At 41.5% G+C, this 15042-nt stretch overlaps 1 protein-coding gene across 1 annotated transcript in view; it reads right to left on the bottom strand.

The window, feature by feature from the left end:
* Positions 1-8222: 8222 nt before the first annotated feature.
* The window catches only part of SERGEF (secretion regulating guanine nucleotide exchange factor), a 250195-nt gene continuing 243375 nt past the window's right edge, over positions 8223-15042 (bottom strand). Inside the window, exon 13 of the mRNA XM_036765101.1 lies at positions 8223-8580. Within this exon, the coding sequence (XP_036620996.1) occupies positions 8291-8580 (290 nt within the window). The 3' untranslated portion in view covers positions 8223-8290. The remainder of the gene's footprint in view (positions 8581-15042) is intronic.

The following is a 15042-nucleotide window of genomic DNA, read 5'->3' as shown; positions in this document are numbered from 1 at the left end:
GCTAGAGTCCAGGTCTCCCCTTCTTTTATCTGGCTGTCCTTCTTTTACATCTATGCTGCCTCTTGGGGTGAGCAAGGGACCTCCCCAGGACTCATGAATTTCTAGAGGAGTGGATAGCCTTTGTCCACTCTGGCATCTGCGATAACTGTCCTATGTCCCATCATACCTCATAAACAGACAAGGAAAGGAAGATTGAAAGAGGTGATCTGTCACCTGATATGATAATCCAGATTTACTAGCCAGGCACACCCTGATAAATGGGCATACACTCATACACATCTGGATGTATCTGTCCTTTGATGGTGGAGATGGGATGTATGTGGGATATTTCTCCTTTATGATAGTAATAATCTCTTACATGGGGTTTAACACACAAGGGAATTCTTTTACCTCCATTATCTTCTTTGATCTTCATAACTGCTATGTTAGATGGGCAAATCTGGAATAATTTTCACTGTTTTATAGATTTCAAGAATAAAAACCATTCCCAACATAAGAGTTTCAGAATTGGATTTAATTTTCAAAAATGAAGTTGACACAAAATGCTCCCAGAACCCAGTTGTTACATATATTGAGGTTTGGCCAAGCTCCCACCCTCAGCAAGAGATTGTGACCAGCAAGTGGGCCATTGTTTGGTTCCCAGATTCAAGCTGAAAGTAGATAGCAGGGCTTAGAGAGATGAGTAGAGTATTAAATTATTTTTAAACTTTGAACATGTGAGGTGTGAACTCTATGAATATAAGTTTGTTAACATGAGGGGATTCACCCTGGTTGATGCTGCTACTTGTACAGGAGGCCTTAGAAGTTTTGAATGTCCAGGTATACTCCAGGTATGAGGTACACTCATTTATTCCCCCAGGTCTAAGCTCTGGACCAGTTAGCTTCCTATTCATCACACCATAGGAATGGACTTGATATATAGATAGATACTGTCCTCTTCCTTTTGGCTAAGACTGATCTCAGGATGTAACACATCCCATTCCCTCTTCTCCTTTGTTGAGTCTCAGGCAGGAAAAAGTTAGAGAAAACATGGGTGGTTCCCTTGCCCATCTGTCTGGGGACCAGGACTGACATCAACTGGGGGATATTTCCTGGGCTTTCTGACCTCTTCTTCTCCAAGGGAACTTCAGTCCCTTTTAGGAGGGGCCAATAGTAAAAAGGATGGTTTGGAGGAGAATTGGTATCAGATAGGCTCCCTTCCTACTGTACTCAACCTTGGCCCACCTAAGTTCCCAGACCCCTGTTCAGGGTCTCTATTGAAATCCACACCTTCTGAGGGTGACCATTCTGACTGGCATGCTTAAACACAAACACACACACACACACACACACACACACACACACACACACACGCACACACCCACACACAGAGAACAATGGCATTAAGTCCCACCCTGGGGATTTTAAAATTGGAGCGTCATTCTGACTTGGGGGCATGGGATGGAGAGAGGGAGGCTCAGGGGTCTCCAGGACTGCTTTATGACAAGATCCTCCCATCACTTCAGAAATTAACCTGTTACTAGAATCCAAGACACATTTGCTTTATGCTGTGTGTATATTGTGTGTAACAGGTCAAACCTTCCTATGTCTGCTAACACTAAGAAGGAACAAAGGGAGAAGGGGGAAGCGAGGCAGGCTGGCTGCATTGGATGGACCTTGGGCCTGTGGAAGACACTCTCACTACCCCCAGAGTTATGAGTCTGCAGTCCGACTCACAGTTGTATTGGCAACTCAGGGAGGCCAGAGTTTAGCATCTGCGTCACCTTTTTGAATCCCTGACTGACCTATCCCCAGAGAGGATGGGTTAACTATAAGCTCTAGGATATTGTTCTAAGGAATTGGGGAATGACACTAACAGGTGACATCTATTTAGTGTCAACAAGTGCCTTATCCACCTTGAAGTATCAAATAAAAATGTGTCATTGATAATTTTGCATGTGTTATCTCCTTGGATCTTCAGGACAACTCTGTCAGGTAGGTGGTACAAGGATAATTGACCACATTTACAAGTGGGGAAAGTGAGGCTCAGAAAGTCACACAGCTAGTAAGGGGTTGAGCCAGGGCTTGCACCCAGTCCCTCAGACTCCAGCCCCAGTGTTCCACCCACAATAGCAATGTCATTTCCCATCAGTCACTGGGGAGCTCCAGAAAGGCAAGAGCCAGAAAGGAAAGGGGGCAATGACATTCCTTAGGAGCTCTCTGCATGACCTGGAACAGAAATGAGGCAGATGCCAGAGAGTTGAAGATGAGGGAGCCTAAGACTGACCTGAGTCATTCAGGAAGGGCTTCCTGTGTTCTTTCCATATATCTATGGGGATCATGAATGGAGATTATATACAGAATCACAGATTCAGAGCTGAAAGGGCCCTCAGATAGCATTTGGCCAACACCTTCATTTTATGGAGGGGGAATTGGGTGACTCACCCAACATCACATGGGTAGACAGATCTTTATATTAAAGAATCTGTAAGCATTCAAGGTGCATCCAACCTAGGAAAGTGTGCAAGACACAAACATGATGCCACTGAACAGCAATATGGGACAGAATAGAATGACAAAGGACAGACTCTTGGGTTCTAATAATAATCATAGTAGCTCACTTTTAATTTGAACCTTTAAGTTTTACAAAGCATTCAATGTATATGATCTTATTTTTTCCCCACAGCAACCTGTGAGGTAGGTGACATTATTATACCCTTTTTTTTTCAGATGAGAAAATGCAGAAAAGTGAGTTACCCAGGGTCATAAAGCTAGTGGTCTTCTAAGGTGGGGTTTTCCTGATTCCAAGTCTAGTGCTCTAGAAAAACAGCAGATCGGGGAGGCCTAGAATGGCCATGGAAGGCTTCATAGAATAGATGCTCCTCAAGGGTTGGGTGGCATTACAGCCTCTGACATTTTTCAGTTTCTTCCAATGCTGTTGTGAGATGGCTAGGTCCTCTGGAATTGGGTAAAAGTTGAATCATCATTGAAGAGGCAGGGAATCAAACAACAGGCATTTGGGGGAAGCTTCACTGTATCTAACATGGTTTTAAACACAACAAAAGATCCAAAGATTAATTCTACAAGTTTCTGCTCAGTACTCTCATGGCTGACTTGTTCCTCCAGTTTACCCCACAATGTCCCATGACCCCAATCCTTATCATTGATAATGGTCGTGATAGGCAGAAATCTCTTCACCCTCCTCACATACCCTCTTCTTTATATTGCTTAGCCCTATCTGTCCTGATCCCAATCTTCCCCTTCTCATCATTTCCACTGTTTCTGTGGAACTAATCTTCATACTATTGGAAACCAACTCTCCTTCATCCTTAATCTCTTTCTCATTTGCTTCTTTAACTAAAACCTGGTTTTCCCAAGGCCACCATAGCCTTCACTATTCCCTCCTATGGTAGCTACTCCTTCTTTCATGCTTCTCGACACACATAGCCAGAAGATGGGGTTAGCATCCTCCTTTCATCTTCCATTGCCTTTTCCAGACCTTTGCTCTGCTATCATTCGATGATGTTGCCTCTTTTGAGGTTCATGACAACTGACTCTATCACCCTCTCTTGACACATGTCACAAACATGTATGAATGACCAAGACAATCTCCTACTTTCCTCAATGACTTCAATACATGGTTTACAGTGACCCTCTACAACTCATCGCCTAGCATCATGCTCAGTGACTTCAGTATTCATGTGAAAGAGCAGTCTAACACCCTGGCCTCTCAACCCCTTGGTCTCCTCAATGTATGACTTCCATTTCCACTCTACTTCAGTTGGCCTCTGAAATGAGCACATATTAGATGTCACTAACACCCCAATTTGCTCCATCTCCAAGACTCAAAACTCTGACATTTCCCTCATTGAGTTCAATCTTCTGTTTTTAGACCTCTCCCCTACTCAAACTTGCTCTTCACCCTCATCATGTCCTCCAATCTTGGTTCCTCCCCATTTTTCCCCACTCCAATATCTCTATTCTATTTACTCCCCTCACATCAGGGTCTTGGGCCTATGATGATCCATTTGAATAATGCACTGCTCTCTGATCTCAAACTCCTTGTTCCTTGCAATTTTCATCTTGCTAAGCCCCCAACTCTAAGTTACACACACACACACACACACACACACACACACTCACACACGCCATCTGTCTCATCTGCTATTTAGTCTAAAACCATCAAGTGATAATGTAGGAAGTCATAAAACCACATGAACCAAATTCTTTTGTAAATCCATGCTATCCCACCTCAAATGGTCCTTCACCACTACATGGCAATTATTTTCTTTATCTCTGGTTTCCTTCCTTTCACAGGCTCCACAGCAAATATCCCTTTCTCCACTCTCCCCAAACCCTAAACTCCATCTTCTACCCTGTAAAAAATAACTCATCTTCTAGTTTATTGAAAGGTTCTAAGCCATTCAGTTTATATTACCTTAATTTTCCTTCCCCACACTTTAAACCATCTTCACTTATCCTCTCTTCCTTCCCTCAGAGGATGAAATTCAATTTGTCAATTTTAACACTTTTATTTGTGCCCTTAAGTTCTGATTTTTCTTTTCTCTTCTGAGTTTTTATTCCTTAAACTACTCCCACCTCCTTTAATCTTCAAGTTTTCTTCTCTACTCCTTCCTTCTCCTCTCCTGCTTCTGGTATCCTCTATTTTCAAAATCTTCCTGTCATCTTCTTATCCCTCTTGTTTTGTGCTAAATTTCCAGAAAAAGCAACATTTTAAAAAATTTCCCCATTTTCTCATTGTCCCTTCTGTCCATAGCCATGAGACTTTTTTCCAAAGTCATGAATGATTTCCTTATCACCAAATCCAAAACCCCTTTCTGCCACTCTCTCCTCAAGGCTTATTTTCCTTGATATTTTTACAATATCTGACACAATTGAAGACAGAATTGGCAAACTGTCAAAACTTGCCTGGGTAGTATTTTATCACATAGGTCAATTAATTTTTATTGCTGTGTCAATTTATGGCTATTTTTTTTTTTTGGTTTTTCACTTTGGTAGCTCTAGTTGACCACTCCCATTTTCTTGATATTGTCTCCTCCATTAGATTCCATTACAATTGGCTCTCTTCTCCCATCTTTGATTGTTTGGAAGACTCCTCTTTCTCCTTTTGCCCATAAATACAGCTAACCTTCAGTGTTCCTTGCTTAGTTATCTTATCTCTTCCTTGATGGCCTTACTCACTCTCAATGCTTCAATGATCACTTCTCTATAGATGGCTTCTAAAATCTATATCTCCCACCCTGACCTGTCCCTTGATCTCTAGTCATGCATTTTTAATTTCCTACAGTATTATTCACAAATATCCTGCCAATTATCTCAAACTCAACATGTCTCATTCTGAACTTGGAAACTTTTCCCAAATACTTGCCCTTCCTTCCAGCTTCCTTGTGTCTATTAGTGACAACATCAACTTCTCAGTCAACCTGGTTTGAAACTTTAGAATTATTCTTGGTTTTTCAACTCTCCCTCCACCCCGTAACTTCCAATCAGTTGCCTATTTCTATCATTTTTATTTTAACAATATCTCTGGAATCTACTCCTTCTTCACTAGCACCAGCGTAAGCCCATCTTACCTCTTGCCTGGTCTACTAGGCTTTAGCCTTCTAATTTATCTCTCTGCCTCTAAGCCCTACCCTCTCCAACCCTTTCCTCTAGTCTGTCTGATATATTTCACTCTCTGATAGAGTAATCTTCCAAAGGCACTTGCCAAACTGCAACTTCCCTGCTCAAAAGTCATCAAAGATCTTTACTAAATAAAAGACAAACTCATGGTATTGAAGGTCCTCCACAATCTGACTCCGAACTACCTTTCCAGCCTACATTCTACGTTTATATTCTGCACTATATGCTTTAGCCAAACTGAATTACTAATCGCTCTCCAAATTCTAACTTGTCCTGGCTTCTCCATGCAGGATGGCCCTTATGACAGAAATGGTCTTACCACACATCCCTCCCTCCTCCTGCAATCCTTTTCCTTCCAGGCCTAACTCAGGTGTTAAATGCTTCATGAAACCTTGTCTCACATTTATGCTATATATTACATTATAAATATTTATGTATTTTTTACTCCTTCTAGTAGATAGTAAGAACTTTCAATTCATTCAACATGTTAGTGCCCTGGAAAGAGTATTTACTCTGGAATCAAAGGACCTGGGTTCAAATCCCACCTTTGATGACAATTTGATCCTATGATGTATCAAGTCCCTACTATGTGCCAGGCACTGTGCTGAGAATACAGAAATAAATATGAAACAATCTCTGACCTCAGGAAAATTACATTCTACTTACCACTTTTATCCCCAGTGCTGAGCACAATGCCTTGCCTATCCCAGGTCCTTAATGTTTGTGGAACTGAAGTAAAGCTATGATCCTATGCCATCATCTAAGTTGACAGAAAGATGGCATCAGAAAAGTGGCAAGCATGGAAGATTCTCATTCAAAACTGAGACTTCAATATCATGCCACCCAGTTTCAGTTAGTTCTTTTGGATACAGACCTTTCCAAAGAGAGGAGCTGGATCAGAGCACTGCAGGCACCAACACTGACGTAAGCCCTTGGACATCTAACAGAGCTTTGTCTGTAATTCCTTGTGACTCCAAGTGAACTATGTCTTGAACTGGAGAGTGATGTTCCCAATTAGCTTCTGACATAGGAACCACCCAGCAACGGGCAGATACTCTTCTCCAAATATAATCATGTGTGCATTTGCACACATGAGAGTATATGAGTTTGGCTGAAAAGATAGGTCATCTGAGCTAAGTCTTGAAGGAAGATAAGGATTCTAAGAGGATGGCTCACATGGATTTGGGAAAGCAGAAGATTGATTGTTGCACATGTGGATTAGTGCTAGTCCAATTTTGCAGGGCCACAGAATGGGTAAAATAGAGTTATGTGAAATAAGTCTGGAAAAGTTAGTTGGAAACAGATTGCAGATGGCCTTCAATAATAAGCTAATCAGCTTTCTTCTACTTGATAGGCAATGTGAAGCCATTTAAGACTTTGGGGGTACGGCAACGCCATGGGCAAATCTATGTTTTAGGGAGATAATTTGGATGGACTTGGGAGGATAGATTAGAAAGGGGATTGACTGGAGGTAGGAAGACCAATGAAGAGATAGTTACTGTAGACTAGCCAGGAAGTGATAGATGGTTTAAAGTAGGGTGCTAGTCAGAGGAGTCAATCAATCAATTAATTAATTAAGTGCCTACTACATGTTAGGCACTGTGTTAAATTCTGGAGATATGCAGAAAGGCAATATGTGTGGAAGGAAAGGAACAAATGAGAAATTGTAGTGGTAGAATCTATAGGACCTGGCTATCAATTGGATTTGGTTGGGGGCTTGACGAAGAAGGAAGAATCAAAGATGAGTTTAAGGTTATAAACCTTAGTGACTTGAAGGATAATGATTTCCTAGAATGAAATAGGGAGATCTGGAGGAGAGAAGAATTTAGGGTGGAAAGTGATGAATTCTATTTTGAACATCTTGACTTGGCAATGTCAAGTCTTCCACTAGTCTTCCAACCAATTTGGAGGGTACAGACTACTTTACCAACCAATGGTACATACCACACAAAGATGGAAAATCATAGATACACAGAGTACTTACAGAATCCAGTCTTGCCTACCATGAAGGAAATCTTACCATCGATTAGATCAAGGATTTTTAACCCAGACCATGCACATGTCTTTTAAAAATATATACTTTGGTAACTGTATTTCAATATAATAAATTTCCTTTGTAGTCCTACATATTTTGTTCTTATGTATTAAAAAAAATTATTTTGGGCAGGGTCTGTTGGCTTCCCCAGGCTGCCAGATGGCTCCATGACATACAAAAAGTTAAGAATCCCTCTATTGGATAATCTCTGAAGTCTTTTGCAAAAACACAACTCCATGATCAATAGAAAGGGGCTACTGGCTTCAGCAGCACTGGAGGCTGGTAGAAGGAAGATTGGAGTGACCTGACCCTGCAGAGAATAGATGGAACCCTAATCCTTGTTCTCCAATATGTATGCATTGTAAGCTTGTTACCTTTCAGAGGCTGTTAATGGTGCCCCTTTGTTCTCATTCTCATTTGTTGAACAGTGAAGTTTCTTGGATATTCAAGAAATTGCCTTTTCGCTATCTTTCATCCAGCTGGTGAAATGGTCAGGTCTTCCTAAATACTTACTCATTTTTAACTGCTATGTCCCAATGACCAAACCCATCCCTTTTGCCACACATGTTTTCGGGGACAAAATTGTCCAAATGGATTTTATTAAAAAGCTCTTTAAGCACTATATCTCCTCTTTTAGGACACACTAGCTTGGTGTGGGAATAATGTTTGTGCTTCTTCTTTTTGGATTCTCTTGCTATGAGTTCTCCAGGGATTTGAGCTTGACTCCGTGTCCTGGGGGCTCCAGGGCAATGATGGGCAAGCTGAGGCTTGGCAAAGGGCAAAGGAATGACCAGCTCCACAACCCACAAGGAGCCACAGGGCTACACTTGGAGATTCCACTGGCTTCGGGGCCCAGACATTGTCTTCAGTGCCATCTCCACACATGCCATGCTCATTCCAGCCCCAGGAGTAACACGTGTTTCCTACAGAAGAGAGGAGAAACAATAAACATTAATTTCCCCCTAGAACACAGCAGAGCAAACATCTGGGCTTTGGACTGCCTTTCCTAGCCCCCATGGGCTAGCTCCTAGTCTTTAGCATAGAAGACATTCTTGTGCCTTCCTAGCCTCCCTTATTCCTGAGGTGGAAAGACACCAATATTGGCCACCATTCTCTAATTTAGAGAAAGACAGATATCTGTTCATTTGGCTTATGGATGAAGGTTAATCCCCTTGGTACTGTCGACTATGGACTTGGGGATGGGGGAGAAGGACTGTGCTCATTCTCACTGGCAGACAAGCCAATTGGAAGGCATTAATCTGGGATAGGAAGGAGGCCTGGTGGCTCTGGGCCCAGTTCACCACCTGGTTTGGGCAATGTGCCCAGCCCCAGATAGCTATACCAGCTGACAAGCAGCAGGAGTAGGGGTGGGAGGAGGGGCAGAGGCTGGCCACAAGGCAGCAACCAGCAGGTCCCTATCCTCCTACCAAATGGTTCACTCTCTAGAGATATGGGGGTATTATTTGGAAGGCCAAAGCTGGGGATCTATCACAGGCTGTAGCTCAGAAGCTTCATAAAGACCCCTGGGACATCTCTGTGCTTACTGACCTGATGCATAGGGAACACTGATGTTGGGCACAGGACTATGAGCCTCTCTCTCCTTGGGCCAGGCTTTCTGGACAGCTTTTACTGGGGGACAGAAGAGCTCATCCTATTGCTCTTAATAAAAAGTAAAGCAGTCCTTCTTGCTAGCCCATGGGGTAGCATGCTGCTCCCAGTGGCACACCAGAAAAATCTTTAGGCCTGGTGACAGGCTTCACTTGGCAATAGAGGGAATTGTGTCTGTCAAATGGAAGCTATTTCCCTTAAGTAAAACAATATCAAAAGGGCCTTGACATTAAGAGCTGGCTTTTGGTTCTAGCCTTATCTAAAGAGTTGCTACATAGACTTCATTGAATTCTGAATCCTCTGTGGACCTCAGTTTCCTCTTCTGCATGGTGGAGTGGCTCAATTCAATTTAGTGGACATTTATTAAACATCAGCTGTGTGCATAACCCCATGCTTGATTCTTGGATAGGTGCAAAGATTAGATAAGAAAAAGTCTGCCCTCACTGAGCTTATTGTCTAGCAGAGGGAAATAAGACAAACATAGATAGCTGGAATGCACAATATTATGTAGTGTTAGTGTGAGTCCATGAAGACAAATATTTAATGTGGGCCAAGGGATCTTGAGCTTGGTATCATATTATCTCCACAGATGATGCTGACAGGTGAATATTTGGAATATATGTAGTATACAAGGGTGAGTAAGAAGGTGTGTTGACTTGTACAGCAGTAATGATCCAGGAGATGGAACCTGGAAACCTTGGAATCTTGGAAGAGGGAAGGCCCTTACAAACACACAGGGTGATAATGATGGAATTAATAACAGTGAAAGATCTCTTGGCCCATATTGGATATTTGTCTGCATGGACTCACACCAGTGCCACTGCTGTGATCTCCATGTGCCTGTGAGTATATGAAGGGGGGGAGCCTTGGGACTTCCCTGCGCATCTATTGTATCCCTACTCAGAAAATGGGACCTAGCACATAGGGCAGGATGCTGAAAGTTCATTCTCAGGAAAGGCTTCCTTGATGGAGAAGGTGTGATTTCAAGGATTTTTTTTTTTATTTTAGCAAGGAGGGATGACTAGAAGGCCTCCTAATCAGAGGGAGAGTGACATCAGCTGACTCACCATCTGACTCCGGCCAAGTCACCTCATCTCTGGCACCCAGGAAGCCATGTTTATTAAGCATTTATTATGTGCCCAGTGCTGACATTCAGGGGACAGAATGGTCTGCATTGTGGCTGATATAGCTATTGTGAAGATTGTGGCTACTGGGGCTCACACAGTTATTGTGCAGGATTGTAGAATTGAAAGGAGCTAAGTAGGTCTGTCAAAACCTGCATGTGAACAGAAATCCCCTCTATAGCCACACTCTGAAGGTAAAATCTAGTCTTCTATTGAAGGACCTATAGGGAGAGGAAACCTCAATACCCCTCCCCTCCCCCACTCCACTTTTAGACAGCTCTAACTGGTAAGAAGTCTTTTCTTATATCTAGCCAAACTCTGCTTCTTGCAACTTCAACTGGTTGCTCCTAGTTTCTCCCTAAGGAGCCAAGAATACTTAGTTTAAATTTCTTCTACATGACAGACCTGCAAATGTTACTCATATGCTGATATCATGACCATTCCCCTCCCCCAAGTTTTCTCTTCTCCAAGCTAACCATCCCTAGTTCCTTAAACCAATTCTTTTATGGCTGGATCTCCAGTCTCATTGCCATTAGTGTTGTCCTCCTATGGATTCATTATAGTTTGTCAATATCCTTTCTCAAAATGTGGTACTCAGATGTGAATACAATATTCCAGAAGAACTCTTACCAAGACAGATAACAAGATTATAACCTCTTCAGCCCTCCAAACAATGCAGATCAAGATAAAAAATATTTTTGGCCACTATGATATACATGACCCATATATAACTTGCAGTCTACCAAAACCTCCAGGACTCATGTATTATATTATCTCTTTCATCCTGTATATTTTTAACTCAATCAACAAACTATTAACCACCTACTATGTGCCAGGCCATGAATTTAAATGAAGACTTTAAATTATTCCCATTAAGTTTTGTTTTATTCTATCGGGCCATAGGTCAAGCATTTTGGATGCATTTGGACTTCAATTTTGCTGTCCAAAGGAGTAGCTATTGCTCTCCACTTTAGGACATCTTCAAATATGATAAGCATGCCACCTAGGTCCTCATATAAGTCAGATGTCCAGCAGAATGGCACCAAGGACAGATCCTCAAAGCAATCGCTAAGGATTTCTCTCCAGATTTGTATCACTACTCTGTGTATATAATCAACTAGTTTAGACTCTTAACTAGCTATACTATCATCCAGCCTAGGTGTCTTCTTATCCACAAGGATAATGAGAGAGAATCTTTCAAATAATGTGTTGAAATTGAGGGACATTTTCAGTATATCATTCCTCTTATCTATCAATCTAGTAAACTCAGTAATAAAGGAAAATTAGATTAGTTTGTCATGAGTTGTTTGTTCTTTTTTTCTTTTTTCTTTTTCTTCTTTCTTCTTTTCTTTTGAGATTGAGCCAAATATTTCATCCAGACCGGAAGTGCAGCAGTCACTCAAGAGCCTAATCCTAACACTGATCAAAACAGAAACTTTAACCTGCTCCATTTTTTTGTCCCTCCTTAGGTAACCTGGTGGCCCTCCATTCCCAGGTGCTAACCATATTGGTGCCAGACTTAGTGTAGAGAAAAAAATCACCATTAGTCTTACTACTGTAGGAATCAGAGCTCCTGAGCTCAAATGATCTACCTGCTTCAGCCTCCCCAACAGCAGGAACTGCAGGTATACACCATGACTTGTTCTTGATGAGCCTATATTGCTTCTTAGAGATCACCAGGTTTCTCCCCTTGAGGAATCCAAACCATTCTCTTTCATAACATACTATTGAAATCCAAGTCAAATTTCCTATAGGCTGAAGACTTGCTACAGTCTGAAAAATTGTGGTGGTTTCCTTCCCTTTTTTGAAGCCTGGACAGTATTTTCAATCTATCAATAAGAACATATTAATTTGTTATTTTCCTGTCTTTGGTGTTGTGATGCCCTTCTAATTATCCACAATTTTCTAAAGACCACTCGCAGTGCTTCAGCAGTCATATCCTCAGGTTCTTTCAGTACCTTTGGACAGAGTTTGTCTGAGTCTGAGGACTTAAATTCATTGAGAATGGTTAAGACATGATGGTGTCAAATCATCTCCTCCCTTATTTAAGGCTTCAGCTACTTGTTAAACCTATTTGTTCCATATTTCCAGATCTGAAAATAATTCTCCTGGGTAGAAAAAAGCAACCAAGAGAGAAGCTAAGTAGGTCTACCTTCTTTCTGTCATGCTTTACCATTATTACATCAACTCCAAGCAATATAAGTGATCTTTGAGATCCATTCCAACTCTGAAGGTCCTTGAACCTTTGATATCCTCTTCTTATTTTTCTTGAACTTTAAGGTAGTGTAATCACTTCATCCTCAAGATTCCCATCATTTTTACTTTAACAACTACTTCCTCTTTATTGCTCAAAGCCAGGCTAAGGATGAAATTATCTGCAAGGCAAATTAAGAATTGCAAAGCTGCTTTGCTTTTATCACTATCACTATTATCCAATAGTGTTAATAGTAAAATTCCACATAACTACTATAGGCAGGTCTCCATGCCAATTTTTTTGCTCTCCTTCCAGAACTCATCATCCAGTTCTATCTCTTGGCCACATGGTTTATAGTATAACACTACCATGATATTGCCTGTTTCTCCTGTTCCTAGTTTTTACCTGAATATTCTATGCCACACTTCCCTTGTCTGGCACATAGATTTATACCTAGGCATATACTGTCTGTATATACAGTGCACTGAGCCTCTCTTTCCCCTAATTTGTTCTTTTTGAGTAGGGTATACAGCTCTATTGCTGTGGTTTAGTCATGAGTCACATTCTACCAAGTTTCCATGATGCCAACAAGGCAGTGCATATCCACTTGCTTTTGGATAATTCACTTCATTTATTACATATGCTCTATATACTTGAGTTTGTTTATCTGAAGCTATGCATACTATTATTGTCCTTCTTCCTTAATATTGTCTCCTTTAAATTAATGGACTTCTCCATTGATATTCTTTTTCTCCACATTTTATCTGTGGCATCTGACTTAGCAGCTGGATTTGAGCATTGTTCTTGCTTTCTTTCCATTTTCATTTTCAAGCCTTTTTATTCAGATCTGGAAGTTTCTGGTCAAATATACATTTCCTTGGATCTCAAAGGCACTTTACCCCCAAGAGCCCATCATTCTTGTATCTTAAATCCTATTCTTCAATACCATCTTCTTAATCCCTCCTGAAATCCCTCTTTGTCTTCTGAAGTCCTTACCTTCAATTGGCAGCAGGGAAGAAATTACCACCTGTGCCCCTGGGTTTTATATAATCCCTAGAGCTGCTGTCTAGGTTCCTTCTGGTTATATCACTTGTCCTCATTTATGTTGCCAGGAGTAGGTCCTGGCTATAAGGCTAAGGGAATTCTCTAACATATTCCTGATACACAAACCAGGAATACAGAAATATCATTGCTACAACAAGCTCCCTATATCCCTTTAGAGTAGAATATGATATCCAGGGAAATCTCCTTTGTATACAAATTTTAGGAACATTCTAATCATATGACACTATTTACTTGGGGCTGAGGGGGAGTAACAAATTAGAATCAAAGTTGAATAGAGGAGGGGCAAAGCAAAGGAGGAGACAGAGAAAGGGACAGACCAAGGCAAATGTTGCTCCTGGGTAGAATGAGAGGTAAGCAAAAGTAAGGCTCTATGGTGAGAGAACCATGACATCTCCAAATGCCCACAGAAATCCAGGGGTAGTCAAGGAGTATGTACAATCTTAAGGTACCTCTCTAGAACCTTAAGAGGTAGGTATTAGTACCTCCACAGAGTCCTGTCTTCTCTTGTCCCAAAGCTACTTTCCTAAATTCCTAAATTCTCTAGAATAGATAGAGATAGAGCAATCTAGCTAGAAGGGTGAGCCTGGAAGGTCACGGAATGTGTACAGAGAACTGACATTCACAGAGATTGTTCAGAGTGTGTCCACACTCCTGAGGCTGGCATTTCCACTTTCCCTTTCCTCAAGAAAACTTAACTTCTTTCAGGGCAAGAAGAAGGCCCAATGGTAATGATAACACTAGGTAAGGCAATGCCCTATGGTGCTCAGTCTCTGTCCTCACTTTTTCTAGAGCCACTGAACACATCCAAGAAATTTGATCTTACAGTGGGATTTATCTACTTCTCAAGGTTTCACATTGGCCACATATGCTCTAGCAAGTTTGTCCACCATGTTAAGAGATTGGTAGAGGTTCCTATGGGAAGAACTTATGTTTTATCTGATTGGTGGGTGAGCAAAATTCCAAAAGAAAATTAATTTCTGGGCTAGGGATGCCACATGTGAAGAGACCGCCAAGTTGAGCTTCTAATAATAAGGGCAGTTTGAAAAAGTCCAACAGAAAGTAAATTGCATCCCTGCTTATGGAAACTCTAACGAGACATTTCAAAGTTGGCAGGGTGCTTTGTTCTTTAAATGTGAGGGATGGAGGCAAAGTTTTGTACATAGCAGGCTCTCAATAAGTGTTCATAATGATAGACTGTCTCAATGAAATGGGAAAGAGAGAGAGAGACACAGAGAGAGACAGAGACAGAGAGAGAGAGAGACAGAGAGAGAGAGACAGAGACAGAGAGAGAGATAGACAGAGACAGAGAGACAGAGAGAGAGAGACAGAGAGAGAGACAGAGAGAGATAGACAGAGAGAGACAGAGAGAGAGAGAGAGATAGACAGAGACAAAG

The sequence above is a fragment of the Trichosurus vulpecula genome, chromosome 6 (assembly GCF_011100635.1).
Source record: "Trichosurus vulpecula isolate mTriVul1 chromosome 6, mTriVul1.pri, whole genome shotgun sequence".
Taxonomy (NCBI): Eukaryota; Metazoa; Chordata; class Mammalia; order Diprotodontia; family Phalangeridae; genus Trichosurus; species Trichosurus vulpecula.
The sequence above is the reverse complement of the archived record's forward strand: the minus strand, read 5'-3'. Positions and strand labels throughout refer to the sequence as shown.